Source organism: Abramis brama, assembly GCF_963993115.1.
Source record: "Abramis brama genome assembly, chromosome: 1".
Classification (NCBI taxonomy): Eukaryota; Metazoa; Chordata; class Actinopteri; order Cypriniformes; family Leuciscidae; genus Abramis; species Abramis brama.
Genome location: NC_139963.1, coordinates 33,662,018 through 33,688,682, shown reverse-complemented (window position 1 = coordinate 33,688,682; position 26,665 = coordinate 33,662,018). Strand labels below are relative to the sequence as shown.

General features: G+C 37.2%; 2 protein-coding genes across 4 annotated transcripts; one reads left to right on the top strand and one right to left on the bottom strand.

Moving 5' to 3' along the window:
• The first annotated feature begins 383 nt into the window (after window positions 1–383).
• On the top strand, window positions 384–10,742 carry cog1 (component of oligomeric golgi complex 1). 3 transcript variants are annotated; one of them, XM_084135889.1, is made up of 14 exons: window positions 384–772; window positions 1,225–1,469; window positions 1,558–1,739; window positions 1,883–2,053; window positions 2,694–2,850; window positions 2,925–3,135; window positions 4,808–5,593; window positions 5,775–5,921; window positions 6,489–6,650; window positions 6,770–6,894; window positions 7,093–7,201; window positions 7,329–7,438; window positions 7,793–7,874; window positions 10,054–10,742. In XM_084135889.1, exons 1-14 carry the CDS (start codon window positions 464–466, stop codon window positions 10,189–10,191), a joined length of 2,934 nt encoding a protein of 977 aa, XP_083992015.1. In that variant the 5' UTR covers window positions 384–463; the 3' UTR covers window positions 10,192–10,742. The 3 variants fall into 3 exon arrangements, with proteins under 3 accessions (XP_083992015.1, XP_083992016.1, XP_083992017.1); XM_084135890.1 differs by lacking the exon at window positions 10,054–10,742 and adding an exon at window positions 8,026–8,091 and having other exon boundaries at window positions 395–772; XM_084135891.1 differs by having other exon boundaries at window positions 497–659.
• On the bottom strand, window positions 10,736–22,279 carry rgs9a (regulator of G protein signaling 9a). The gene is made up of 17 exons (XM_084135918.1): window positions 22,058–22,279; window positions 20,647–20,743; window positions 20,085–20,135; window positions 19,867–19,973; window positions 19,731–19,782; window positions 19,465–19,523; window positions 18,207–18,283; window positions 17,955–18,036; window positions 17,807–17,866; window positions 15,700–15,729; window positions 15,547–15,608; window positions 15,322–15,435; window positions 14,233–14,348; window positions 13,609–13,696; window positions 13,382–13,520; window positions 11,618–11,700; window positions 10,736–11,434 (listed from the first exon to the last, which is right to left on the bottom strand). The coding sequence occupies exons 1-17, from the start codon at window positions 22,121–22,123 to the stop codon at window positions 11,278–11,280; spliced, it is 1,440 nt and encodes a 479-aa protein (XP_083992044.1). The 5' UTR covers window positions 22,124–22,279; the 3' UTR covers window positions 10,736–11,277.
• Between the last annotated feature and the right edge of the window lie 4,386 nt (window positions 22,280–26,665).

Genomic DNA, 26,665 nt, shown 5'->3' with positions numbered 1-26,665 from the left:
ATAATCCACCAATACACCACTCTACCTCCAGCAACTCAAGAGCCCTTAAAACTCACATTGTTATATATATATATATTTTTTTGTAACATGTCATGACATTTTCTATCGTGCATTCCCCTGGAATTATTATGTATGTTCTAAGCATTAATACAAATAAATAATATATATATATATATATTCTACCTGAAGGGTGATATTTCTATTTATTTATATATTTATTTATTTTATTTATATTTCTATATATATACCGTGTGTGTGTGTGTGTGTGTGTGTGTGTAGTTGTAGCGACCCCTTTAGTGGATGTTTGGTACTACAAAATGCCATGTATGTTGTAGTACCAAACATCCACTAAAGGGGTCGCTGTCTCACTTCATAATGACCTCTGACCCTTTGTTTACGTGGAAGGAGAGCTGTTCGTGCTTCCGGGTTTTATTTCTGCAGTTCTCTGCTCAGTTTTAAAGAGATGGCTACGGTACCGGCCCAGTCTCTTCGGGTTTCAGAAATTAAAGACCCCACCGTTTTATTTGAACGGTACGGTACGGATGAGATCCGTGCGATCGAGAGGAAAGTGCGCGGAGAGATAGAGCATAAGAAGGAGGAACTTCGACAGATGGTCGGTGAACGTTACCGGGATTTGATCGATGCTGCTGACACTATCGGTGAGATGAGACAGTGCTCGGAAAGTGTCGTTCAGTCCATCCAGGACATGTACCGGTACTGTCACAAACTAAAGCAGGCGAAACACGCCCCTCAGTCCAGCGGCAAAGCAGAGGTAAAACTCTCATTCTGGAGTACGGGGACTAAACAAACAGCATGCAGAAAAATTCGCGTTTTTTGTATTATTTATTCTAACTTTATTTATTCAGCTTCGTCAGAGATATTCCCCAATGTTTGGGTGCTGCTTTCCTTTTCTAGTCAATCGATATGGGTCACCGTCAGATACAAATTCAAGATGTCAAATATTTGTTATAAATGTTGTATAAAAAGGTGAAATAATGAAAACTCTATTGAATTGCCACAACTGTCAAAAATAAAATCTTACAGTGTTGACACAATATCCAAGTGATATATATGGATTCGATTTTTGACAGTTGTGGCAATTCAATAGTTTTCATTCGTTCACCGAAAAAAAGACATAACCCCAGTTTCTATCAATATACAATAAATCCCAAAGTCAGAGCTCACTTGTTAAATGCTCATTAGCTGTGTTTTTATTCCTGGCAGGGTCAGAAACAGTCCCAGGAAAAATTCTATACGATGGCGTCACAGATAAAGCTCCTTCTGGAAATCCCTGAGCGGGTCTGGAGCGCAATGGAGTCCTCGCAGTACCTGCAGGCCACACAGCTCTACCTGCTGTGCTGTCACCTTCACAGCCAGCTACACCTGGAGGGCGGAGGGCATCAATACAGCCCCGTCCTCACTCGCTTCCCCATCCTGGTGCGTCAGGTCGCAGCTGCAGGTCATTTCAGGTACACTGTACTACATTATAGGCTGTCAAAATGCATCTTTTAGTTGAGTTATTGCTCTTACCTAAAGCTAGCTGCCTTTTATTTGTAGGTCTACAATCCTATTGGACAGTAAGTCTGTGCTGCGGGGCAGGGCGGTGTCTGATCAAGCGATCGCTGAAGCGCTGGTCTCCACCATGCTCCTGGAGGACAGCTCCCCTCGACAGGCTCTTGCTGATTTCCTGCTGGCTAGGAAAGCATCCATTCAGCAACTGCTCAATCAGCCCCAGCACGGTGAATAACCTTGATGATATGAATAACCTTTTGGCTTATGATAAGTTAAGCTTGTTCTCTTTTATTTGGTTGATTAGAATATATCATTACATTTGCACATGGTTGTTCTTTATACAGATGTGATGCTGCTGTCCCTCTCTTAGGTGCTGGTGTTAAAGCACAGGTTTGTTCTTTGGTGGAGCTGCTGGTCACCACTCTGTATCAGGCGTACGCTGTGTTTTATGTGCCTCCGGAGGGCCAAGTGTCCGATACCGGTTTGGGCTGTGGCCTGCTTTTTACCACCTTGGAGAATGTGACCTCCAACACATCCTCTGGTGAGTTTTCCATTTTACCATTACGTTGGGATGCTTAAGGGGTCAGCAATGTCAGAAATGAATGGGGCAAAAATGCCACCAAAAGAAACAAAAATTACCCCCAAATTCAAGATAAGGGGGTAAAAAATGTCGCTGCACAATAAGCTAAATCTATTACAGCTGCCTTGGTTAAAGTGAAATGTGAAAATGAATGAAAAGTGTTGATTGCGGCATTAAAATTAGATCTGCTCACGTTGCATCAGATTTCTTTTTACATATTTCTTTGCATTGACCATTATAACCAATCACACGTTTCTCTTCTGCTCGAGCTTACGAGTGCAATGGCCAATTAAAGGTGTTTAGATTGGTCTCAGATAAGGAGTTTTGTTCAGTGTGCGCTTGCTCACTGACTGAATTCTGAATTCTTGCAAATCCTGCTATCATCATAAATAAAGTGCAGATACGATGTAATTAAGAGATTCGTTTCACAGTGTAGATGTGTCAGTGATCACAACGGGAGCTTTCGTGATCGTGCAGAACTCGCACTAGAAGTCATAGTGGGGATGTTCTTTGCTCACGTTCTGTATTTCATTTGTTGCCAATTTAAATAACTGTTTGTTTTTCATGCTACTAAAATATTGTGATATTCTGTGAAATCCAGGGAAAGATAAGAAGGTTCTGGACAAGGAGATGAGCACAGGAAGCTGGTTTAAATACCTCCCCCCTTCAGTGATGAACTTCCAGCCTGTCCTTCGGACACTAGCGCAGCCTATACAGAGGGAGCAGCTCAGAGACACTCTGCAGCAGTGGATCGATACGTATGTCCCTTCTACAAATGTTCATTAACATTTCTCAAATGATTAGTTTTATACGGTCAATTTTCTTGTAATAGCTGCAAGGAGGATATCCGCAGTGGAGTCAGCAGCCTTCTGGTCTACGTGAAGAGTCTAAAGGGTCTGGCTGCGATTCGAGATGCCGTGTGGGAACTGCTCAGCAGCGAGTCCATCAGTCAACACTGGAGTACTGTGTGTCTGTCCCTCCTCGAACGACCTCTGGCCTTGTGGGATGACCTTTTGCAGCAGCTCTTCCTGCAGAGACTTCAGGTACTCATAACTGATTTAACCAGTTTAACTGGTCTGATGTGTTTACACCTGCAGTTAACCTGTATTGGGTGATCCCAATGCAGGTATTCAGGTGAGAAAGTTTGCCGTTCTAACCACCAGTGAATAGATTTCAAGAGAAGGGTATCTGACTATATACATAATTCACCATGTCATTATGGTACTACATGTTAATAAGGCACACAAATATATAGATATTAAAAAAACTGTTGCTCTAATTATTAGAATACTATTTTGATAATCTATAAATTTGTGCAGTTTTTTTAGTTCATTCAAAATGAACAAGAAAAACATCTTTCCCAATGTTCCAAGATACATTCATGATTATAATATGCTCTATATATTGTATAAAATATTACAATATTATTATAGTAATTGTATAATATTATTAGTATTGTATTTATGTACACTAGCCTTCAAATTTTGGGGCCAGTAAGATTTTTTTAAATGTTTTTGAAATAATGTTTTTGTATGCTCACCAAGGCTGCATTTATTTGATCAAAAATACAGCGAAAACAGTAATATTGTGAAAAAATTATTACAATTTAAAATAACTGTTTGACAATATTTTAAAATGTTATTTATTCCTGTGATGTCAATGCTGAATTATCAGCATCATTACTCCAGTCTTCAGTGTCACGTGATCCTTCAGAAATCATTCTAATATGATCATTTGCTGCTCAAGAAGCATTTGTTATTATTATTATTATTATTAATGCTTAAAACAGTTGCGCTGCTTAATATTTTTGTGAAAACCGTGATACATTTAATGAACAGAAGAAACAGCATTTATTTTAAATAGAAATCTTTTGTAACTGTGAAAATGTTTTTTCATTTTTGGTCAATTTAAAGTGTATTTACTGAGTACTATTTATTTATTTAAAAAAAAAAAAAATGATTGACTCCCAGACTTTTGAACTGTAGTGTATGTAATGTAAAATAATCTGAAGATGTAATGTAAATAAAAAAATATATATATTAAAGGTGCACTTTGTAATATTTAGGAGGATCTGTTGACAGAAATGCAATATAATCATATACATAACTATGTTTTCAGTGGTGTATAAAGACATTACATAATGAACCGTTATGTTTTTATTACCTTAGAATAAGCAGTTTCTATACACACACACCACGGGTCCCCTTACATGTTAAGTCGCCATTTTGCGCCGTCATGTTTCTACAGTAGCCCTAAACGGGCAAACGCGTTTTGTCACTGTTGTTCTTCGTGCAAAGAAACTAGCTAAAGTCAGCAAATAAAACACTGACACAATGATGAACAAGTAACAATAATATTCGCAATAACATTTCGTTTTACTGAATAATTAAGTAAACATAATTTCTTACTTTATCTTTGTAATGAAACTCATTGCTTAACTGGCTACTCTCTGCTGTTTGCAACTTCTGTTGGTTGCAATTTGCAAACTCACCACTAGATGCTGTTAAAATTTACACACTGCACCTTTAATATACATGTTTTGGAACCCCTTTACACCTGTAATTACCGCTGTCTTGTGATTGAATCACCTGAGATTGAATGTTAATACCATGCCTTGTCATCCAAGGTGCGGTGTCAGTTATCTCTCTAAACCTTGAGTTTATATATACAGGTAACCCGTCTCCTCCTGCACTCATGTACCCTTGATCTCTCTAGGCGATCACGCAGGAGGGCACAGAAGGGATCTCCAGCAGCTCCAGACAGTTCTTGTCTTCAGCCCTGCGGGATCTACAGGGTCAAGCCACAGCTGGGACTTTCAGCCGCGGGGCGCAGTATGAGAGTGACGTTGCAGCTTTCCTGTGGTCCGAGTCTCAAGGCGACCTGCTCAGCGACACAGCCTGGGTGAGTGTAGCACAACGCAGCCCGCAGCAGAAGAGCGGCCTGTCCATGAAGACCCAGGCCCTCACCCCCTGCGTTCAGACCTTCTGCTCCTCCCTGGACTCCAAGCTCAAAGCCAAACTAGATGATCTGCAGCACTACTTGCCCTCGGAGGAAAATGGCAAGGAGCCTTCAAAGACGGTCCCAGTGACGACTAGCTCTCCTATTAACCGCTTTATGGATGCTGGAGCAGTGGAGGACATTCTTAGAGAGCACTGCCTGGCATGCGTGAGGGATGTCCTCGCCAGCGTTCGTGCTGAGCTCACTAATGCCCAGAATCAGACCAGCAGCCCCAGCCATTTAAGTTCAGTGCTCTTTATGGCCAGACTATGCCAGTCAATGGGGGAACTGTGTCCTAGTCTGAAACAGTGCATCCTGGGAAAGCAGGGAGGCATGGATCCGGTGAGCAGAGGCACTCCACGACAAGGCAAGAAGTTGGGCAAAGGAGGCACAGCCAAGGCAGCGGACGTCAGCCCAGCTCAGGCTAAGTGGAGCTGTCTGAAAGAGGAACTTCTTTCCTGCAGCATGGAGGCCTATGGGATCTGGAGCTCGGCACTCACCAGGGTAAGATTATGAAGACAATACGAAACATCCTGAGGACAGAGAATCAACAGACTTCATTCGCCAGCTTGATAATGCTTGATGATAACATTTTTATGCCGAGTACATATTTAAGGCATATATCTTTTAACTTTTTAATGCTTATATTCTTCAATAAAATTGAATAATTCAAAATGCATTCCAGGCACTTGTGGGCAGCTTTGCTGCGACTCTCCATGCAGGAACTGCTGGATCCATCCTGGGTACTGCAACTAATTGGGAGGAACTTGAAATACCGGAAGAAACAGAGTCAGGCAACAGTATAATGTCCAAAATACGCCTTCCTGTGCAGGTAACAGCTACATTTCTCCTTTTATTAATATTATTATTATTATTAACATGAATACTTTAATATATACATTAAGGAGACCAAATGTGGGCTACACAATTTTTATACCTTATTGTATACTGAGTTTTCAAACTTTTCAGTGCCAAATCTGAAATATGATGATCCCTTTTAAGGCATCACCTCTTTAAAAAAAGTAACTTATGTTTTTTCATGTATAGCAACCCATCTAATGAAAGATAAACAAATACAATTTCTTGCACATAAGTGCATATTTATTTATTTATTTGTGGTATTATTAATATGTTCTTATTTTTACAGAATAGAATAATAGCAGTTAATTCTGTTATACAATTTTGTAAATGTTTTATTTAATAATTTGTTTAATTATTTCATAAAGTCCTACATTTTGTATAATACTTGCATTATATTATTTTTTGCGGACTCCCTAGCACCCCCTTGTGGCCCCCTGGATTATGCATTATTGCACAGTGTTTTATGGAATAGAAAGGATGTTTTTATATTAATTGTAAAATAATTGTTTTTCCATTTTTTTTCTCTCTCTCTCTACAGCCATCATGGTATGTTCAGTCGTTACTCTTCCATTTGTGCCTTGAGGTCAATAGGGTTGGAGGTCACGCGTTACCAAAGGTCACTCTGTTGGACATCTTGCGGAGTTGTCTAGACCAGGTGGTGAGTGAGTATGAAAGACTCACTCAGAACACACAGAGCAAGGTGAGACGATCTTATTCTTCCATTCTTGCTTTTTAGTCACTGTTATAATGGAATAATTCCAAAAAGCAAATGTCTGTTGGTGTGTCTCATGCCGTTCTTTCCTCCCTGTCTCTCTCTAGGATGCAGGCCTCCCCATGACCCAGAACAGAGCTTTGCAGCTGTTGTTTGACCTTCGGTATCTCAGTGGCACTCTAGGGTCCCGTCTTGAAGAGGGTAGGAGTTCCCGCTCTCACCAAGACCCAAGGTAACCTCTTCACAAAAGCTAGGGATGGGCACAAGTTTTCAGTAGGAAGTAACAGCAATGATCTGTCATAAAAACACAATCATAGCGTGACTTGCCCTTCCAACTTTAAAACAAAGCACAACCGATTACGCCAAGAATAGCTCATGCCTGAACGGCAGACCTCTTACACTTTTCCTTCATTCTTGCTGTTTGTTAAAGGATCCAGCAGGTCTGTGACTCCCTGGAAAGTCACATTGATCCATTTGACCTGGATGTTTTCACTCCACATCTGAACAGCAACCTGAACCGACTCTCACAAAGGACTTCTGTAAGCATTGCCATTTATCTCCCACTAACCCTGTTTAACACATTTCAGTTTGCCTGTTCTTATTTAGATTGGCATTGTGTTTGTCATCTTTTTTGTATTGAATTTTGTCTAATGTTTCTTTTTTTAGGTGCTTTTAGGATTGTTGACTGGCACAGAGAAGCAGTTTACCTCTAGGACCAACAATATCAACTCTCAGGAACCATACAACATCCTTCCTTTGGCTAGCAGCCAGATCCGGTGAGTATAAAGCTCTTGTCTTGCCCTTCACACTGTTTAACTCATTGTTATATATATGTATGGCTAGTTAATTGCTGTCATGCTGGGTGCTTCATTATCGTACAAGATAATAAAAATATATTTTATGTTAGAAACTTCATATATGCGTTTAGATAAGTAAAATTATACTTGTATATTTTTGCAAATAAAAATATTTTTCAAATTGAATTTCTCATTTATACTTTGTTTTTTATTATATTTTAATGAAATTATTTTCATTAAATATAATAATTTCATCCATTTATTTAGTTTTGAATTCATTATATTTAATTTGGTATATTTAAATATCTAATTATACATTCCTCCCCCCTCAAGGTTTGGTTTGCTGCCACTGAGTATGACAAACTCTCGAAAGACTAATTCAGCCACACATGGAGCAGATGTCACTAGATCACTGGTAGGTTGGTTAAGCATGTGTTATGTAAAATACCTCTATTGGTATGTTTAAAAGAAACATGTTTATTGATGTTTATTGAAAAAAGACTTGGAGTTGGTGTTTTATGTTATCATGCCTTTGCAAATGAGCCACTTTCTACCAATGCTCCCAGTTTTACGTGGCCTAGCAGAAGAGCTGCTGGATCTCAAGGCGATAGGTGACGTTATATTGCGTGGTGCTATTTCATTTTTTGCTGTGAGCTTGCAGTGCATAGTTTTGGATTTACTTGACTAGGACTTGATTCACTCCGATTGCATCAGCTGATATGCTTTGCAAATGAAACACGTGGCATAGCAGCAATCAAATGCAACTGATACAGTGAGGAAAATAAGTATTTGAACACCCTGCTATTTTGCAAGTTCTCCCACTTAGAAATCATGGAGGGGTCTGAAATTGTCATCGTAGGTGCATGTCCACTGTGAGAGACATAATCTAAAAAAAAAAATCCAGAAATCACAATGTATGATTTTTTAACTATTTATTTGTATGATACAGCTGCAAATAAGTATTTGAACACCTGAGAAAATCAATGTTAATATTTGGTACAGTAGCCTTTGTTTGCAATTACAGAGGTCAAACGTTTCCTGTAGTTTTTCACCAGGTTTGCACACACTGCAGGAGGGATTTTGGCCCACTCCTCCACACAGATCTTCTCTAGATCAGTCAGGTTTCTGGGCTGTCGCTGAGAAACACGGAGTTTGAGCTCCCTCCAAAAATTCTCTATTGGGTTTAGGTCTGGAGACTGGCTAGGCCACGCCAGAACCTTGATATGCTTCTTACAGAGCCACTCCTTGGTTATCCTGGCTGTGTGCTTCGGGTCATTGTCATGTTGGAAGACCCAGCCTCGACCCATCTTCAATGCTCTAACTGAGGGAAGGAGGTTGTTCCCCAAAATCTCGCAATACATGGCCCCGGTCATCCTCTCCTTAATACAGTGCAGTCGCCCTGTCCCATGTGCAGAAAAACACCCCCAAAGCATGATGCTACCACCCCCATGCTTCACAGTAGGGATGGTGTTCTTGGGATGGTACTCATCATTCTTCTTCCTCCAAACACGTTTAGTGGAATTATGACCAAAAAGTTCTATTTTGGTCTCATCTGACCACATGACTTTCTCCCATGACTCCTCTGGATCATCCAAATGGTCATTGGCAAACTTAAGACGGGCCTTGACATGTGCTGGGTTAAGCAGGGGAACCTTCCGTGCCATGCATGATTTCAAACCATGACGTCTTAGTGTATTACCAACAGTAACCTTGGAAACGGTGGTCCCAGCTCTTTTCAGGTCATTGACCAGCTCCTCCCGTGTAGTTCTGGGCTGATTTCTCACCTTTCTTAGGATCATTGAGACCCCACGAGGTGAGATCTTGCATGGAGCCCCAGTCCGAGGGAGATTGACAGTCATGTTTAGCTTCTTCCATTTTCTAATGATTGCTCCAACAGTGGACCTTTTTTCACCAAGCTGCTTGGCAATTTCCCCGTAGCCCTTTCCAGCCTTGTGGAGGTGTACAATTTTGTCTCTAGTGTCTTTGGACAGCTCTTTGGTCTTGGCCATGTTAGTAGTTGGATTCTTACTGATTGTATGGGGTGGACAGGTGTCTTTATGCAGCTAACAACCTCAAACAGGTGCATCTAATTTAGGATAATAAATGGAGTGGAGGTGGACATTTTAAAGGCAGACTAACAGGTCTTTGAGGGTCAGAATTCTAGCTGATAGACAGGTGTTCAAATACTTATTTGCAGCTGTATCATACAAATAAATAGTTAAAAAATCATATATTGTGATTTCTGGATTTTTTTTTTTTAGATTGTCTCTCACAGTGGACATGCACCTACGATGACAATTTCAGACCCCTCCATGATTTCCAAGTGGGAGAACTTGCAAAATAGCAGGGTGTTCAAATACTTATTTTCCTCACTGTATATTGAGCACTTGAGTTTAATACCTCTGTATCATAAGCAAACAAGCATTGTGCAGTTACAGATTTCTCCACTGGCTTTAAACCTGCTAAATATTCTGCTTGTGGTGACAATTTTTGGCTCTAAATGTGAAAAACTATTCAAAGCTCTGTACTTGCTATGAGATGCAAATCCATTTTTAAGGCAATTAATATATATATATTATTATTATTATTTTTAGGTGGCTCCCTCCTCTGCTTCTGCTCCACAGGACAGTTTCCGGCCAGGAAATCTCTTCAGGCAGTTAGCAGATCAAGAAGAGGAGTCCGCAGCCCCTTCTCTCTTTAAATTAGGCTGGCTTTCTGGCATGGCCAAATAAACTTTTATAAAGTTGTTTTTTTAACCACATACAACACTATGTATAAATAATATTTAAAATACATTTGGAAATGTAACAACTGTGTCCTGTATTGCTTATTCTTTCAAAATCACATAATATAAAGAGAAATTGCAATGCAAAGCATTAATAAAAAGGGAAAGATTAAATGAACATTACAATTACATCTTTGTATTTATCAAGCACATTATCTATTATTTAGTTACTTTTAATTATTTTATTCTGATTAAATATGTTAAGCACAATATAGTATACATTTAGGTGTAAATGTATAGTTTAGCTCTATATCCTCAGTTAGTTACCCTTATTAAGATGTTGTGTATATTTAATTTAAAAAAATTTTGGTTAGCATAAGAAAAAGTTAAATGGGATTATTATTAATTTTTTTTACTTTTTAAATAATGGTTAGAAATTTTCATAAAAGGGCTTTTGTACGTAGCTTTGTAATTAATTCATTTAAAATAAGAAATGTAAGCTTCTCCAACACTGCGAGCACTGTTACAACCACCATACAATACTGCACCAATGAACATGCTGTCTTTTATTGTTTTACAGTAAGAGATACAGGTATCGCCATGACTACTGCACACATACAAAACATGTTCACACGATAATGGGAAACTGCTATATGAACAGCAATTGAAGGTAATGCAATCTTTGTGTTGGATGAAATATCACTGTGCAAAAACAAATGTGATCTGAAAAAGCAGCTCATTTCACAGCAGTCATCCACGTGTATAATTTAACCTGAGAATACGACATTTTGTTACAGAATTTTAGCCAGCTACAAAAACATATTTGGATGCAGCAATACAAATGATTGGAACTAGCTATTCGGCAGTGATATGTACATAGCTGTCAGGTTTTACTGTTATTTTTATATATTTGGTAGCAATTCTGTGTTGCTTTTAGACTCTTAAGAATTAAACTTTAGAGTCTGTAAGTTTAGCTCGATGTGAGACTTTGTATTGATATGTACATGTAAAAATCATGAAACTTTTTATGGGTCTCTTTTAATTAGTCAGATTATTAAGTAAAGCATTTTCCAGCATGTATCTGTGTCTCTTTCTATTTGCGATCTAGTTTGCTGGCCATCAGTTTTTTAATGTCTATGGGTCCAGCTGCAGCTTCTGCCTTTGCTTTCTCTTCCTGCTCCTTCTGCCAGGTGACGATGGGGCTGATGCTCTCCCTGCGGCTCCTGGCGTTTTGCTGCAGCTGGGTATCACTAAATGGGCGAGAACAGGTCTTTTTATGGCAAAATACTGCTGGTTTGATGACATGTTTTTGAAATGACTGGTGAATTGTTGTGTAGAAATTGCAATAAAGACAATCAGTAGCAGAATTTACTAGCAGAAGAGGATGAATTAAGGGTGAAAACGCATACACACACACACAAAAACTGACTTACGAGAAATTGTGTGGTACTGGTGAAATGGCTTTTTTCTGCATTTCCTTATAAACTGGTGACTTCAGGTAGCGATAAAAGGTATCCTAAATGACAAATGCAGAGTTCAGAAATGTCCAGTGTGCAGCTTTTTTTTAAAAACAAATTCATGCGAAAGTTAAAATTACTAAGTAGAGATGAAGCAGTTACCAGTTTGATGATAAACCATGATAAAATCTCGACAGTCAGTATTACCGTTTCATATTTTAATTATCATTAAACAATACCACGATTTGAAGAGATATAATAATAATCAACGCTTAAAGAGCTCGCTCTTGTTCCACCTGCTGTAGATTTATTTAATGGGTTTTTAATAAGGATTAATCTACATTTAATTCAAAATTTATGCAGTGCAAACTGTTTGATAACTTTATTCAATTTCTGTATATTTCACAGGGCACAGGTAAATTATAGGTTTATGTGAGGATTGTTTTAAGTTCACTTAAATTAAAAATTGCTATTTTTTAAAGCCTAACAAATGCTTAAAAAAATTATAGCTTTCAATTACACTGTTGAATAGCTATAATTAATGTTTAAAATGCCCTTAAACAAGTATTTAAAATATAGGCTACTGTCTTTATGTTGTTTCTACATTAATTTGGTGATTTCTGTGAAATTGTTACATTATAAAATATTAAAACTTATAAAAATGTATATTAAAAACGTGCGTGTTTTTAATTGCGATTAATCGTGATTAATCACAGAAAGAAATGTGTGAATAATCTAGTTATTTATTTTAGTCAATTGGCAGCACTAGTTTTAATATTTATACCACATCTATTATTGATTCCAATCAGGATGTGAAGAGAGTTCCACCCAATATAACAAAAAGTGTTTATAAAAAATTGCCTACCCTACCTTTAAGTTAGCAAGTCTCACTTTACAGTCTATGACACAGATGCAGCATCCAGCGTAGGTTTCGTTTTGTGTGAAAACAAGATGGAAGACAACTCAGCTCAACTCTTATTTACAAAGCCCTTTCGAAACCATTAGAATGGACAACTTTGGACAACCTTTACAACCTAGTCTTGTGGTTTGTGTACAGCCATTCCGGGGAAACAGCAGCTCTATTTCTGATGTTCCATAAGTGCCACCTACTGTCAGGGAGTGGATTTTCATTTTTATTCATCCTGTCTAGCGCTTTTGCTCAAACCAATGAAAATATTTCATGCACTGTTGTAAATTTTAACCAGTTGATGAAAAATAAGCTAATGTGCATTCTAAAAATCCAAACAATTTGGATAATACGGTATCTAGAATTATTCACAGAGCAAATAAAATACCTAATCATTTCTCATTTTACTTATCCTTATTATTAATAATGATTTAAAGGCTAAAGTGCGAGGTTTCTCATTTTATAAAACTTAATTTGAACATGTTAGTAAATAATATGTTATGTCATAAGTCACCCAACCAAGTTCATTTAAAGTCCGACCATCATGGTTAATGTTATTATTTTTTAAACCAAAAATTGTACAGCGCTGGTAATTATTTTATTTATTGTTTGTTGGTTTTCAATATAAAATTTGGTCAAATGATTGTTAGTGTGTGTATCAGTACTTTTTTAACATTTCCAGCACATTTTATCAATACCGTGGTAATATTGATAACGTGATTATTTTTGTCACTATAATCGCAATATGAAATTTCATACCATTTCATCTCTATTACAAAGCATACAGAATGCAAGTGGCCATTACAAAAATAGAGGCGAGAATACAATCGCACCTTTTTCATCAGCATGAAGATGTGGGTCTGAGCACCGTCCAGTACATATCGGTGAGGATGCTCCAGGCCCTTTACTGTAATACCCATTGTCCTGCCATCAATATTGATCCAGCGTGGTGCTCCTGGGGCCAAAAAGGTTCTATAAAAAAATCAGATGCTGAGAAATGGAGGCCTGACATGAAAAATACATGTAAAGCAATAATGTGCAAAAATAATGTGTATCTGACTTGAAAATGTGTTCCGCTTTCTCTGACATAGAAGCTGCTGTGCCCCATTTCAACTCCTCAGCGGCTTCCCAGAAAGCCATATTCTCACCTGCAGTGAAAATGAAAAGAAGAAAAACATATTCAATTACTAATATAAATAGTTTGCCTAAAAAATGGAAATTAATTTTGTTTCACAAACATATAAATTATAATGATATATAATGAAAGTAAATAAGCACTGGAACTGTAAAACTATTAAAACCGTTTGTTAATTGACATAAAGCTGAAATAAAATAAAATATAACTATTACATAAACTTAAAAAAATTCAAATAGATTTAAATGAAAACTAATTAGAATTAAAAAATAATAATAGAAATGACAAAAGCACATAACAAAATGACTAAAATTAAAATGACAACTAAAATATAAAAATAAAAGCTAATTCTAAATACTATAATAGTACATAAATAATACAAAAATGACACCATAAAAGTAATCCTCAAAGGTGTTCTTTTGAGTCTGATGTCTCAGTTGATCCAGTTCACAAAAGTGGTCTAAATCATTTGTTTGACAGATATGATAGATAATGATTTTTTTCTTTATACCAACTATTAGTCAAAGCATTAATTAAATATTCACAAACCACTGAATTCCTTCTTTAGGAAAACCTTGAAGTCTGCACGGCCCCGTGGGTCACTGAGCAACTCATAGAAGCTAAAGGACCAGCGCTCCACTCTCATCTTTGTGGGAACTTCAGCACTGTAAAAAATATAATACACCAAAGTGATATAAAGGTATCACAAATACAAAAATGAAAATTCTGTCATTAATTTACTCACCCTCATGTCATTCCAAACCCGTAAGACTTTCGCTCATCTTCGCAAAGAAGATCTTTTTGATGAAATCTGAGAGCTTTCTGTCCCTCCACTGACAGTCTACGCAACTACCACTTTCAAGCCCCAGAAAGGCTCTAAAGACATCATAAAAGTAATCCATGTGACTCCAGCGGTTCAACCTCAATTTTATAAAGCTCTACAATTCTTTTTAGAAAGCTAAATATCCAACGCGTCTTCACGCAACGTCACGCATGCGTCGTGGTGCTCTCGTGAACCTGAGTAGGAGATTAATATTTTGTAAATAAAGCGGTAAATTATGTTTTTTTGCACAAAAAAGCACTTAAATTGCATCGCTTCATAAAATGTAGGTTAAACCACTGTAGTGACATGGATTACTTTTATGATGTGTTTAGTACCTCTCTGGGGCTTGAAAGTGGTATTTGTGTAGACTGTCAATAGAGGGACAGAAAGCTCTCAGATTTCATCTAAAAGGTCTTCATTTGTGTTCCGAAGATGAATGAATGTCTTACAGGTTTGGAACGACATGAGGGTGAGTAATTAAAGACAGAATATTCATTTTTGGGTGAACTAAACCTTTAATAAACAAAACTGCAACGTCTTGCGGAATAACATTATAGCCGGAGCTTCTTCTCTCTGTTTATGTATATGACTAGGCTACTCTACAGCGGCTGTCGTCCCGCCCGGTCTAAAATAGTCCAAATATGAAGACTTATTATAGGCGTACCGACAAAAACACAGTTTGGAAGATGGATTTATGATGCACTAGCTCATTATATAACTTTTGTAAACATTGAACAAAACAAAGTTATATAGTGTACCTTTAAAGTGAATGAATTTAACTATTATTCGTTTAGAAAGCTCTCAGGGAATCTTACTCTGCCATGTTCAGCTCCCAATAAGCGTCATCATCCGTTTGCCAGGGATTACTAGGGAGGCAGGGGACGAGGAACGGGTCGTGGTTCATAAATGTCGCCATATACTTGACCAGGCTGAATGCAAAGAAAAAGATTATTTAGAAGAAAAGCCCATGAAGCACATTTAGGTGACAACTAAAATTGATAGCGGCAACTGCTCTGTTTTGGTAGGCAATTTTGACTTACGCTCCAAGAGATACTGTAGACTTGACCCTTGACCTCATGATTGCCTGTTGTGTGTAGATGATCTAAAATATACAGATAGAGCCAATTAATCAATATCATTAATTAAAATACAACCAGTTCTCTAAATGTTTGTAAAGAATCAATGTCACTTACGATTCTTCTATAATAATCATAGGTTTTTTTCTGAAAAAGATGGAGAAACAACATCCTGTTACATGTTATGAAATGTTTCCGATAAGACACCACAAGACCACACACAACATGCTATTCTGCCAAACACAGGTGATATACAGTATATGTGTGATGCCTACAAAGTATCTTGCCAAACACAAACAAGCACAAGCAACTACATATAGCCACAGTCTAAATTTCAAGGAAAAATTAAAGGAGCAGTCAATGTAATGGCCTGAAATGATGCTCAGGGTATATAAAAAAGGGAAATACTGTGGCACACTATATATACACACTTGTTCATATAGTATTTCTGAGTGTTTGAATGATATTCAAGGAAGGAAAGGATAGTTTGTGCTCTGTTTGTGTGTGTGTGTGTGTGTATAGGAATCATCTTGAAAACTGAAGACGTATTAGTACAAATCTGCGTGGAAAGGAAAGAGAGAAAAAGAAACAGTCACACCAAGAGATTCACAGTCTTATACACCACATATTATAAAGTTACATAATATTATTATGATTGATCATGACAGATACACAACTGTTCGAAGGTTTGGAGGTTTTTTTTATGTTTTTGAAAGAAGACTCTTATGCTTAACAAGGTTACAATAATACAGTAATACTGTGATATATTATTGGAATTTAAAATATCTCTTTTCTATTTTAATACATTTTTAAATGATTTATTTATTCTTGTGATGGCAAAGCTGAATTTTCAGCATCATTACTCCAGTCTTCAGTGTCATATGATCCTTCAGAAATCATTCTAATACGATGATTTGCTGCTCAATAAACATTTCTTATTATTATCAATAGTTGTGCTGTTTAATATTTGTTGTGAAACTGTGATAATCTTTTTTTCAGGATTCTTTGATTAATAGGAAGTTCAAATGAACAGCATTTTTTGTAACATTATAAATGTATTAATCGTCACTTTGGATAATTTTAATGCACTCTTTCGGAATAAAAGTACTGATTTCTTTAAACGTGTTAATTTCTGTACTTTCTTACTCACCCCAAACTTTTCAACAGTAATGTGACTTATTCAATGACTTTATGCATTTTAAATTAAATTAAAATTCTGTCATCATTTACCAACCCTCATGTTGTTCCAAACCTGTATGAATTTCCTTCTTAAGTGGAACATACAGTAAGAGAAGATATTTTGAGAAATGTCTCATACAAGTCAATAGAGTCCAGTGTTGTTTCCCATTGACTTTTTATTACTTTGACAAAAACAGTTCATTCATTCATTCATTCTTCAAAATAACTTTTGTGTTCCCCAGAAGAAAGAAAGTCATACAAATCTGAAACAACATGAAAGCGATTAAATGATGAATTTAATGAGAATTTTCATTTTTTGGGTGAACTATCCTATTAATACATCAAAGTGTAATATTATATCATTACAATCTATTCACATTCCAACAGGTCCTTTGCTCAGCTTACAATGATAAGCTGCCCTTGTGTATTTCCAACAGGCCCTATGAGGGGAAAGACTCGGTGGGTAAAGGGGATCTCCTCGAAAGATCAGCAGGTCAAAAATCCTCTTAAATCCCAAAGAAGATTGTGAGACAATCTACATGGCCAGCCCAGGACTGAGACAGACACACTGCTAATCGGCTCTATAGTAAGAGCCTTTCAAATCACACTGAGTTCGGTTGTCTTGCCTACGGAGTCCCTCCCATAGTAACATAAGCATTTAAAGGGATAGTTCACCCAACTCACCCTCATGCAGTACCAAAATTGTATGACTATATTTCTCCAGTGGAAAATAAAACAGGATATTTTGAGAATTGTCTCCATGTATTGTTTTGCTTTGTTTTTGTCCACAGAATAGATGTCAATTGGGTCCAATGCCTTTTGGTTCCAAACAGTCAAAATATCTTTTTTATGTTCTACAGATTAAATAAAGTCCTACCGGTCTGAAAATATATGAGTATGAGTAACTGATGACAGAATTTTCATTTTTGGTACCCTTTTAACTTCATAATGGCCATGGTGATGGTTAGCAGAATAATCAAATGACATGCTCTGGATGAGTTAGTGTGGTGACTTTTGAGGGCTCACATGGAAACTCACCAGTTACCTCCTCTGTATTAGGGTCAATATGACGATCCAGGACATCCATAGCACTGTGTGTTTGTGGCTGTAGACACATATAAGAAAAGAAACTGTATCCTCATCATAGTGTCTTCAAAGCAACTGTATACTAGAAGCTTCTGCCAACCACTTACTGGAGGCCTGTGGACAATCCAGTAGGCTCTCTCCTGACAGTCAAACACAACTCTGTCTGCCTTCTGACGCAGCTTCCCAGCCCTTGAAAAACAGAACACAATTAAATCAAGCAAGCACTAATAACATGATAGTCCTAAAGAATCACAGTAAAGGAAGTAAAAGGACAAACCACATGACAGAAATATAGCTGATGGACACTGAAAAGACTGAAGAAGTAGTAACTAAGACAGCAAAAGAGTATAGAAACTCACTGGTACTGCTCTTTAGCTTGCATCACAATAAAATCCCATTTGTGGTTCATCCAATTGTGGAGTTTGTTGTATTCCTCCTGTAAAAATACACAAAAATGTTGCTTTATAATGTCATTAAAGTCGACAGGAAATGGAAATTCACCCTATTCACTTTCTAAATGCATGTTATTGATATTATGTGGTTTATGCGCAACAAACTTCCATATTCTGTAAAACAGGTTGCATGCCTGTAATTTTTAATCAAAATGTCATAACTCAAAGTTACAACGAAGCGACAGACTTCTGACGTATGTAAGACTTCTCCAATAATTAGGTCGTTTAAAGGCACACTATGCAAGATTTGTACCTTAATATAACAGCTCTGAAATCATTTCGATGGTAAACGAAGTCGTAGGGTGAATCATCCCGATAGCAAAGCAGGGGGGGGGACGCCGCTGGCAAAACCAGCAATGCAAGTTTGAGAGGTGGCGCCTCGACAAATCTCGCGAGAATCACGACTTGCTTTACGGCACGACGTCACACACATCAACAACATGTGAAGCAGCCTCTATGGAAGACACTAGCACGCATTTCAGACGTGAATCATGACAGAGTCGACGAAGAAAACGAAGAAAGCGCGGTCGGAAGAGTGCAGAGACGGCTCTGCGTGAGTGGTATTTACGACAGTAACGTTAAATACAAGTACTCCACAGCGACTCTAGGGGTCGCTGTTTGAGAAAAACGGAAACTGCATAGTGTGCCTTTCGTACAATCAACTGCAAGCTCACATTCAGATCTGCCTCCATTCAATCAACAACTGATGAATATAAGTCCCGCCCTAAATTGTTTTCTTTTTCTATAATATGTTTCACTCCAATGTATTTTCTTTGACAATTCTTGTTTTTTTTTTATGAAATATAGCAGTATTTATTATAAATGATTTATCTGTTCACATCATTCTTTTTTTTAATTCATGTGCCCTCGTAATCTTTAATCAAAATAACTTTCCCACCCTCTTGTAGTGACATCTCATCTCTTCTCTGATGATGTTTTTTACACAGCAATAGAAAACCACAACCATCCAACTATTCAATCAACTCCCAATGGACAAAATCAAGTCCTGCCCAACACTTTTTCTTGTTTGAGAAGCAGTTTCACTCGGATGTATACATCACAATAGGGAAGAAAAGACTATCGCAAAGTCTATTTCATGCTGACTTTAAAATGATTTAAAATAATAGCTTCACTTATGAGTAATCAAATGAATATTTTTACGTACCTGTTCATAAGCATCAAGTACTCCCTTTTTTCGAATGTTTCTCTTTGCCAGATAGATTGCTTTAGTGACAGAAAACACTTTTATTAGGAGATGGTGACATACAAGCATGTCTCTTTAAATGGGTAAATGAAAGATCTTTTCATATCCAGAATCATTTTAAATTGTAATTATAAATCGCACTTCATAAAATGTGTTATAAATTCTTTATATGATATGTTTTTTCCTTCTGCAGCCAGATGTTTGTGAATAGGCAGAATATTACAAACCGTAATCAGTGTCCTCAGCTTTCAGTTTCTGCACAGGCCAGAAATAGGGGGTCTAGACAGAGGGAAAAGGTCACCTGATTACTATGCACCACTATTAAAACATTTTTAAAGACACAAGGTCTACTGACACAATTACCTGAAAGCGGTACAAACTGCCATCTGGTTTGAGGACAAGCTTTTTGTGGTCCTGCAGAGGGTAGATGTACCCGAATGCCACTAACATTGTACCAAATGCTTGAGCCTCTGCCAGAGGGCATTCAAGAATATTATTGTGCTCAGTAATGTATTCAAACACATTTAAAGGATATTTTTTCAGACCATTCATTATTCAAAACAATATATTTTCACAGTTACCATCATTGTCCATGTTCATATGTTTGGAGATCCATGCAACAATGTCCTGACCTGTCAGACAAGCAGAAACTATCATGACAACTCTAAAAATAGCACATCAGTGATTTTATAAAGTAATGAAGTGTGAAAATTAAATTAAATTATTACATTACATTACATTACATTACAAACAACTCATTATTAAGCATGTCAGTGTATGTCCCAACACGAAATTGTGATGAAATGAAAATATTTATAACAATTTTCTTGCATTTTGAACATTTGTGTTTTATAAATCTCAAGCTTATTACTATAAGACCCAGTTAAATGTAAGATGAAGTTAAAGTTCCGGCTTGCTAGATTTTTCAACAACCGCTGCAGAGATTAAAGAGCAACTTTGGAGCCTAAAGTAGTAAAGATCTCATCCAATTGAAGTCTGCTGTATATAGCCAGTGCCGTCAGATTATGATCTGGCAGCACATACCTTGTGTCTGTATATAGACCGAAAGGGAATGTACAGTATACAATACATGGTGATCTGTGAACAGTGTTGAGATTCAGCAAGACTCCATTACAAACTCACCAGCGATGGCATGGGGAATGGTTGTAACATTTAGCTTCTGTTCTGATCCCTTCACTCCAGTCGATGGGTCCTGCATCTGAACCACTATGGCCTCCAGCTGTGCAATTCAGGAAGTTTGTTTAATATATGAAAGCTTAATTTTTAATATATAAAGAAGTTAATATATAGATGAAAGTGCTAAAGGACACAAATACAATGCTCAAGAAAGGGCAGTGTCACAACTATATTTAGGAAAATACAGCTGAAGCGGTGAAAATCAGCCGTGACTGTCTGTCACATTTCAGAATGAGTTTAAGTTGTACATGTGGACCCACATACCAAAAGATTTCCTTACAAAATAAATGTACAAATATTTCAAATAATACAAATCCTGCATAATTATAAATATCATTTTTCCAGTAGATGTTGTGCTTTGGCAGGGGTTTCAAAGACGGAAAAAAAAGTGACGCAGTTAAACAATTACCTTTCTTTTTCTCAAGAATTTGCCCGTTTATTTTCCCAAAGTGTGTGGCATTAAATATTTGTTAATAGTTTTCATGCTATAGATGTATAAACCCATAAACTCATACATTTTAAAACTTTTAAAATCAAGTTTATTCATTATAAGTCAGCAGGGAAGGGCCTGTTGACCTAAAAAAAAAACACTGAACCTTTTTGTCTGTGAATCTTGCTGAATAATTTGTCAATATTAAAAAAAATTGTATCGTTATGTTTGATTAATATTCCCTAATGGACATTTTGATATTGCATTTGTAAGCATGTACTGTACATGAGCTCTGCAAGAGTAACAACTAAAATACATTTTTGTTACAGGTAACAGTTAGTCCAGTCTGGCCTTTGTTTGACCTAAAATGAGTTTGACACTTCTGTACTATGGCAACATGCATGACCTTTAAAGTTGAGAGCCGTTCTTAAGGCATGATGCCAGGCTAATTGGATTTGAATCAGAAAGCTCTTTTAGAGCGAATCTCTTCAATGAATAAGATCTCTCCCAGAAGCTAAGAATAAACACAGAATCAAGAAACAACAATAAAATAAAATAAAAAATAGTTATTTGGATATATGATATATATATCATTATATATATATGGATATTTGGATATTCTATGAGAGTTTTTGGTTTCCATTTTAATCATGACACTGTTAGAATCACATATTACAGTTATTATTATATCATTAAAAAAAGAAGTGTTGGAAAGTCAGGTAAATTTATGAATTTATGAAACTCTACCAGGCAGGGCATATTGGGGTAGCCTATATTTGCAACAGCAAACAGAATGAACAATGAGACAAATTGCTAATTATAAAGTATATATGGTCTTTAAAAGTGAGTTAATTGATCAATAATTGATCAATACACTAAATAAATCACCACTTGCTTACTTTGCTTTAAAAAAATAAATAACTTTACCTTTTTAAGGCAGGACATCCGCGGCCGATAATGTTGTGCATGGTCTCGGTCCGATCTTATTGTCATTTTGCAGTCCGCACAAAAATAATTTTAAATACAGAAAACAAATCCTGTTGTCAGCAGCCTTAATGAGAATTTAAGTTCAGGTTTTCTGAGAGTGGTGGACAGTGCAGGTCCCTGCAGCACGCGCACACACAGCAAGCATCAAAAACAGGGACTGGCAAACATAAGAAAGTGACAGCGGCCAATCACAGCGCAGCATTAGAGCATCAGGTCATGCGCTGCTGAAACACACCGACAGGCGGCGACAGAGAGAGACACACACTCATTCGCCACTGTTTCCTATGGGAATGCACTTCATTTCATTTCGTTTTTCCACCAGCAGAAATTGCCGTTTCAGTTACAGTCTGATTAAAGGCCTATAAGAAATTCAGCTGCTATAATTTACATGGAGGACTGTCACTTTATCCCAGTAAGCAGCTTGTCATTGGGAACTGCATCCAGAGCACTAATAGTCCAAGGTGGCCGCCATATCGACCAAAGCAAAGACAGCATCTTTATATGAGTCAAGTTGGATGGGGGCACATATAAGCTCATTTTTATTTTAAGTTAAAGATGCACTCATCAATCCCAGCAATAGGATTTCATATCTGGGCATTTTAATGCCAACAGCATTTATGAATGTGTAACCCACTCCATAAAGTAGCCTAGCTATTTTTAAAAGACTGACATCTAGTCTCCATCTCATGTGAGTGTACACTATTTTAATGATTTTCCCCAAAAGTGCTAAAAGGCATGTTTCATATTTGATACATGAATTACTCAATTCAATCTACTACGTGCCTTCTGTGATAGGTTATACTTTTTTTTAGTAGTAAAAGGCCTTTTAGTATTATTACACTCTTAAGAAAAATGGTCCTAAACAGTACCAAATTAGGGTTCTTCGGCTTGTAACAATCGCAGAACCCTTTTTGGTGCTAAGTAGAACCATTTTTATAAGGTTCCATAAAGAACCATGCTTTGAAAGAGCTATAGGACCTTAATGGTGGTATAAATAACCTTTTCAACAATATTTATTTTCATTAATATTAGTATATTAGTATCTTCATATTATTAATATTACTATTATTACTATTATTTTTATATAGTATTTATTAATATTGTTTTTTAGTCCCCTAACTGCCTGTTCTTATAACTTGTTGCCTCAATTTGCGTTTTACTTTTCTTTCTTTTTTAAACAGCATGTTGTGTCATTTAGGTACTTTTATTTTTTTATTGACATGACAAATTGTAGCAAAAATGACAGTGATCTAATAACAGTTGTTAGCTGAATACATTAATAAATAACAGTTGACGGTGAACACGATACAGATGTAATGAAGACCAAGTTCCAGTGAAATATCTTCACAATCCTCTGATGTCTTTACGTCCTTCATTATGTGTGTATTCTGAGTGGCAGTTTCTCTCTGCAGATGATGAGGTTATGATATGTGACAGCATCTGACAATTGAGTTGTGTCTCTTCCATTTGATTATGTAAAAACAATTATGTTCATGAAGGCCAAAGCAAAAAGTGGACAGTATGAGACCTCTATCATGTTAAAAGGAAAAAGTAACATAAACGCATGAGATAACTTTAATGTTTTTTGTAGCTGGTATGTTTAGGCATAAGGTCATAATATATATATATATATATATATATATATATATATATATATATATATATATATATATATATATATATTTAAATCAAACATTATGGATCATAAATTCCATATCTCTGTTATTACTTTGTGGAGAAGAGAAGATGAGTATCCTTAACTGAACAGAGCTGCTCACACTTACATGTTCAGTTAAACTAAAAAGAGAAAAGGACATGATAGTTAGGAAATGATTGTTACAATTTTTAAAATGATAATTTATAGACATTTTAAGAAAAAAAACATTTACCTGTTGAGAGTATGTTGACAGTCTGTTTAGTAACTGTTATATAGCTGAGCTCCAGAAATTCAGTAATGAGGTGGCTTTGACAGTTAAAGATTTGAAAATGATCCATATTGTTTGATTTTTTTTCTTTTTTTTTCTTCAAGGTCGCATGGAGAGGCGACAGCTGACCGAAGAACGTCAACTGACCACAGGGGTTCCTCAGGGTTCAGTTCTTGGACCCCTCCTCTTCTCCATTTATACCACATCACTGGGACACATCATACAGGCACATGGTTTCTCCTACCATTGCTATACTGATGACACACAGCTCTTCCTCTCATTTCAACCAGATAATCCCACAGTAGCTGCACGGATCTCAAGCTGTCTGGTGGACATCTCGGCATGGATGAAGGAACATCACCTGCAGCTCAACCTGGCAAAGACTGAGCTTCTCGTCCTCCCTGCCAATCCGTCTCTACAGCACGACTTCACTATCCAGCTAGAGTCATCATCAATCACCCCATCAAGGTCGGTCAGAAATCTTGGAGTAATATTGGATGACCAGCTGACCTTCACAGATCACATTTCAAAGACCGCTCGATCATGCCGGTTTGCACTGCACAACATCAGGAAGATCAGGCCTTTCCTAACTGAGCATGCAACACAACTTCTCGTCCAGGCCCTGGTCATCTGGCTGCACTTCCATCATGTGCAACTAAACCTCTACAAATGATTCAGAATGCTGCAACAAAAAAAACAAAACAAAAAAAATCTTCCCTCTTCCTCTAATCCTCCCTTATCGGGCTTATGAGCAATGCCTGAACTTTGTATTTTTGAGCACTTCTTGCGTTGTTTTTGCCTCTTCACGATGACTCGCTTAATTTAGTCATAATTTGTAAGTCGCTTTGGACAAAAGCGTCTGCTAAATGACTAAATGTAGATCTAAATGAAAAAAAGGTGGGAATAAAGAACCCTAAACTCTAACTCAAAATAGAACTGTTACTACATGTAAAGAACTTTTAAAGAACCCTTTTTTTAGAGTGTATAATGTCCACCTTTAGGTTATTGTACATGTGTGTACATTGTAAATGCCCTCAACCATATCACCCTGTCGCCCAAGACTGGTTGCCCACTGAAGGTTGAGCCTGGTCAGTACCTAGATGTACCTAGATGATATCCTAATGCCCCAGTATGATAGGCACACTATATACTGTAACAAGCACTATCTTGGATGAGATGTTAAACCAAGGTCATTAAAAATCCCATGGCATTTCTCGTAAAGAGAAGACCATATTCCCTCCATTGGCCCTAATCAATCATGATCTCTCTATCCCCATCCTTTGAATTGGCTCTATTGCTCTCCACCTATAGCTGGTGTGTGGTGAGCACACTGGCGCCGTTGCTCTTTTAGTGCTGCAGACTGGTGCTGGGTGAGGAGAGACCCCCTTATATGATTGTGAAGTGCTTTGGGTATAGTAGGCCTACATAAGAAAAATCGTTCATTCATTCATTCGTTCATTAATGTGTCTTTTTGCTGTAAAATCTTTAATGATTTTTATAACAAATATCTTTTATACTGTTATTAATAATTCAAGAAGCAAGTATTTTGATTAGAAAAAACATGTTAAAATGTATCAATATGATACATCTTTTGAGGACCGTTTGTGGCTTTGTGGTTCTCTCTCTCAATCATCATTGTGTTGCATTGCATTCAGTGGTGAATGGCACGTGCATATTGGCCCGGGCGGATTGGGTGGCCCGCAGCTTGGGCCCAGGGAATGCGATTTTAATGGAAGGGGCCTGTTAAATTTTTTTTGTATAAGGGGCCCAGGGCTGACTTATACGCCACTGACTGCATTATATGTTTTGCCCCCCACAGTTAAAACTACTGCGATTTGATCATAAAACTAAGTATAATTATTAATTTGCAATTTTCCTCTGATCAACGAGGAGACATGGAAGGCAGTCTTGAACAGGGTTTACTCCTCCTCTCTTTGCACACGTCACAGACTCATACAGTGCAAGGTGGTTCATAGATCCCACTGGTCTAAATCCAGGTTTTGCTCTATTGACCTGGAGTGTGACAGGTGTCATTCTGGTTCAGCAACTTTAATTCATATGTTCTGGTCATGTATGCCCTGCCCTGTTTTCCTTTTGGAAGCAAATGTGTGTCTCATTGTCAGCTATAACCTCTGTGGAAATCCCACTTTGTCCAATTACTGGTTTATGTGAGGTTCTCCGGCCTGGCCACTCTTTGCCTTCTTTTTTCTCAGACTTTGTAGCCTTTTTAACTCTTTTGGCTATAGGCGGTTAATTCAATTGAATTGGAAGAGCCCTCACCCTCTCACACTCGCTGGGTTAGAGATGTTCTTTATTTTCTTTAGGTACTCTCTTCGCAGACTTAGCGTTATTTTTTGTCAAGCTTTGGCAACCCCTTCGTGAACATGTCCAAACGCAGCTTGACCCTGCTTTCTGTGTTTGATTTTGGATCCCACCTGAACCCCACCAATCACCACCAATCACCAGCCTAGAAGATGATGATACTAATTTTGTATTGCCTGGCTAATATACAATTGGGTTTACATGTAGGATTGTATTGGATTGCATTAGTAGTAAGGTTTTTTTTTTGGGACTTCAATATATCTCTTTACCGTTACTTTTTGTCTCCCACTGTTCCTGTTAT

What these genes read in the sequence shown, in the direction of transcription:
- rgs9a (XM_084135918.1), bottom strand. Translation starts at nt 22,123, where the DNA reads ATGACAATAAGATCGGACCGAGACCATGCACAACATTATCGGCCGCGG. An exon ending in GCAGTTTGTACCGCTTTCAG is followed by an intron (nt 19,783 to 19,866) that starts GTAATTGTGTCA and finishes CCCTCTGTCTAG; the next exon opens with ACCCCCTATTTCTGGCCTGT. An exon ending in TACTTGATGCTTATGAACAG is followed by an intron (nt 18,284 to 19,464) that starts GTACGTAAAAAT and finishes GTATTTTTACAG; the next exon opens with GAGGAATACAACAAACTCCA.
- cog1 (XM_084135889.1), top strand. Translation starts at nt 464, where the DNA reads ATGGCTACGGTACCGGCCCAGTCTCTTCGGGTTTCAGAAATTAAAGAC. An exon ending in AGTCCAGCGGCAAAGCAGAG is followed by an intron (nt 773 to 1,224) that starts GTAAAACTCTCA and finishes TATTCCTGGCAG; the next exon opens with GGTCAGAAACAGTCCCAGGA. An exon ending in TCTTCCTGCAGAGACTTCAG is followed by an intron (nt 3,136 to 4,807) that starts GTACTCATAACT and finishes TGATCTCTCTAG; the next exon opens with GCGATCACGCAGGAGGGCAC.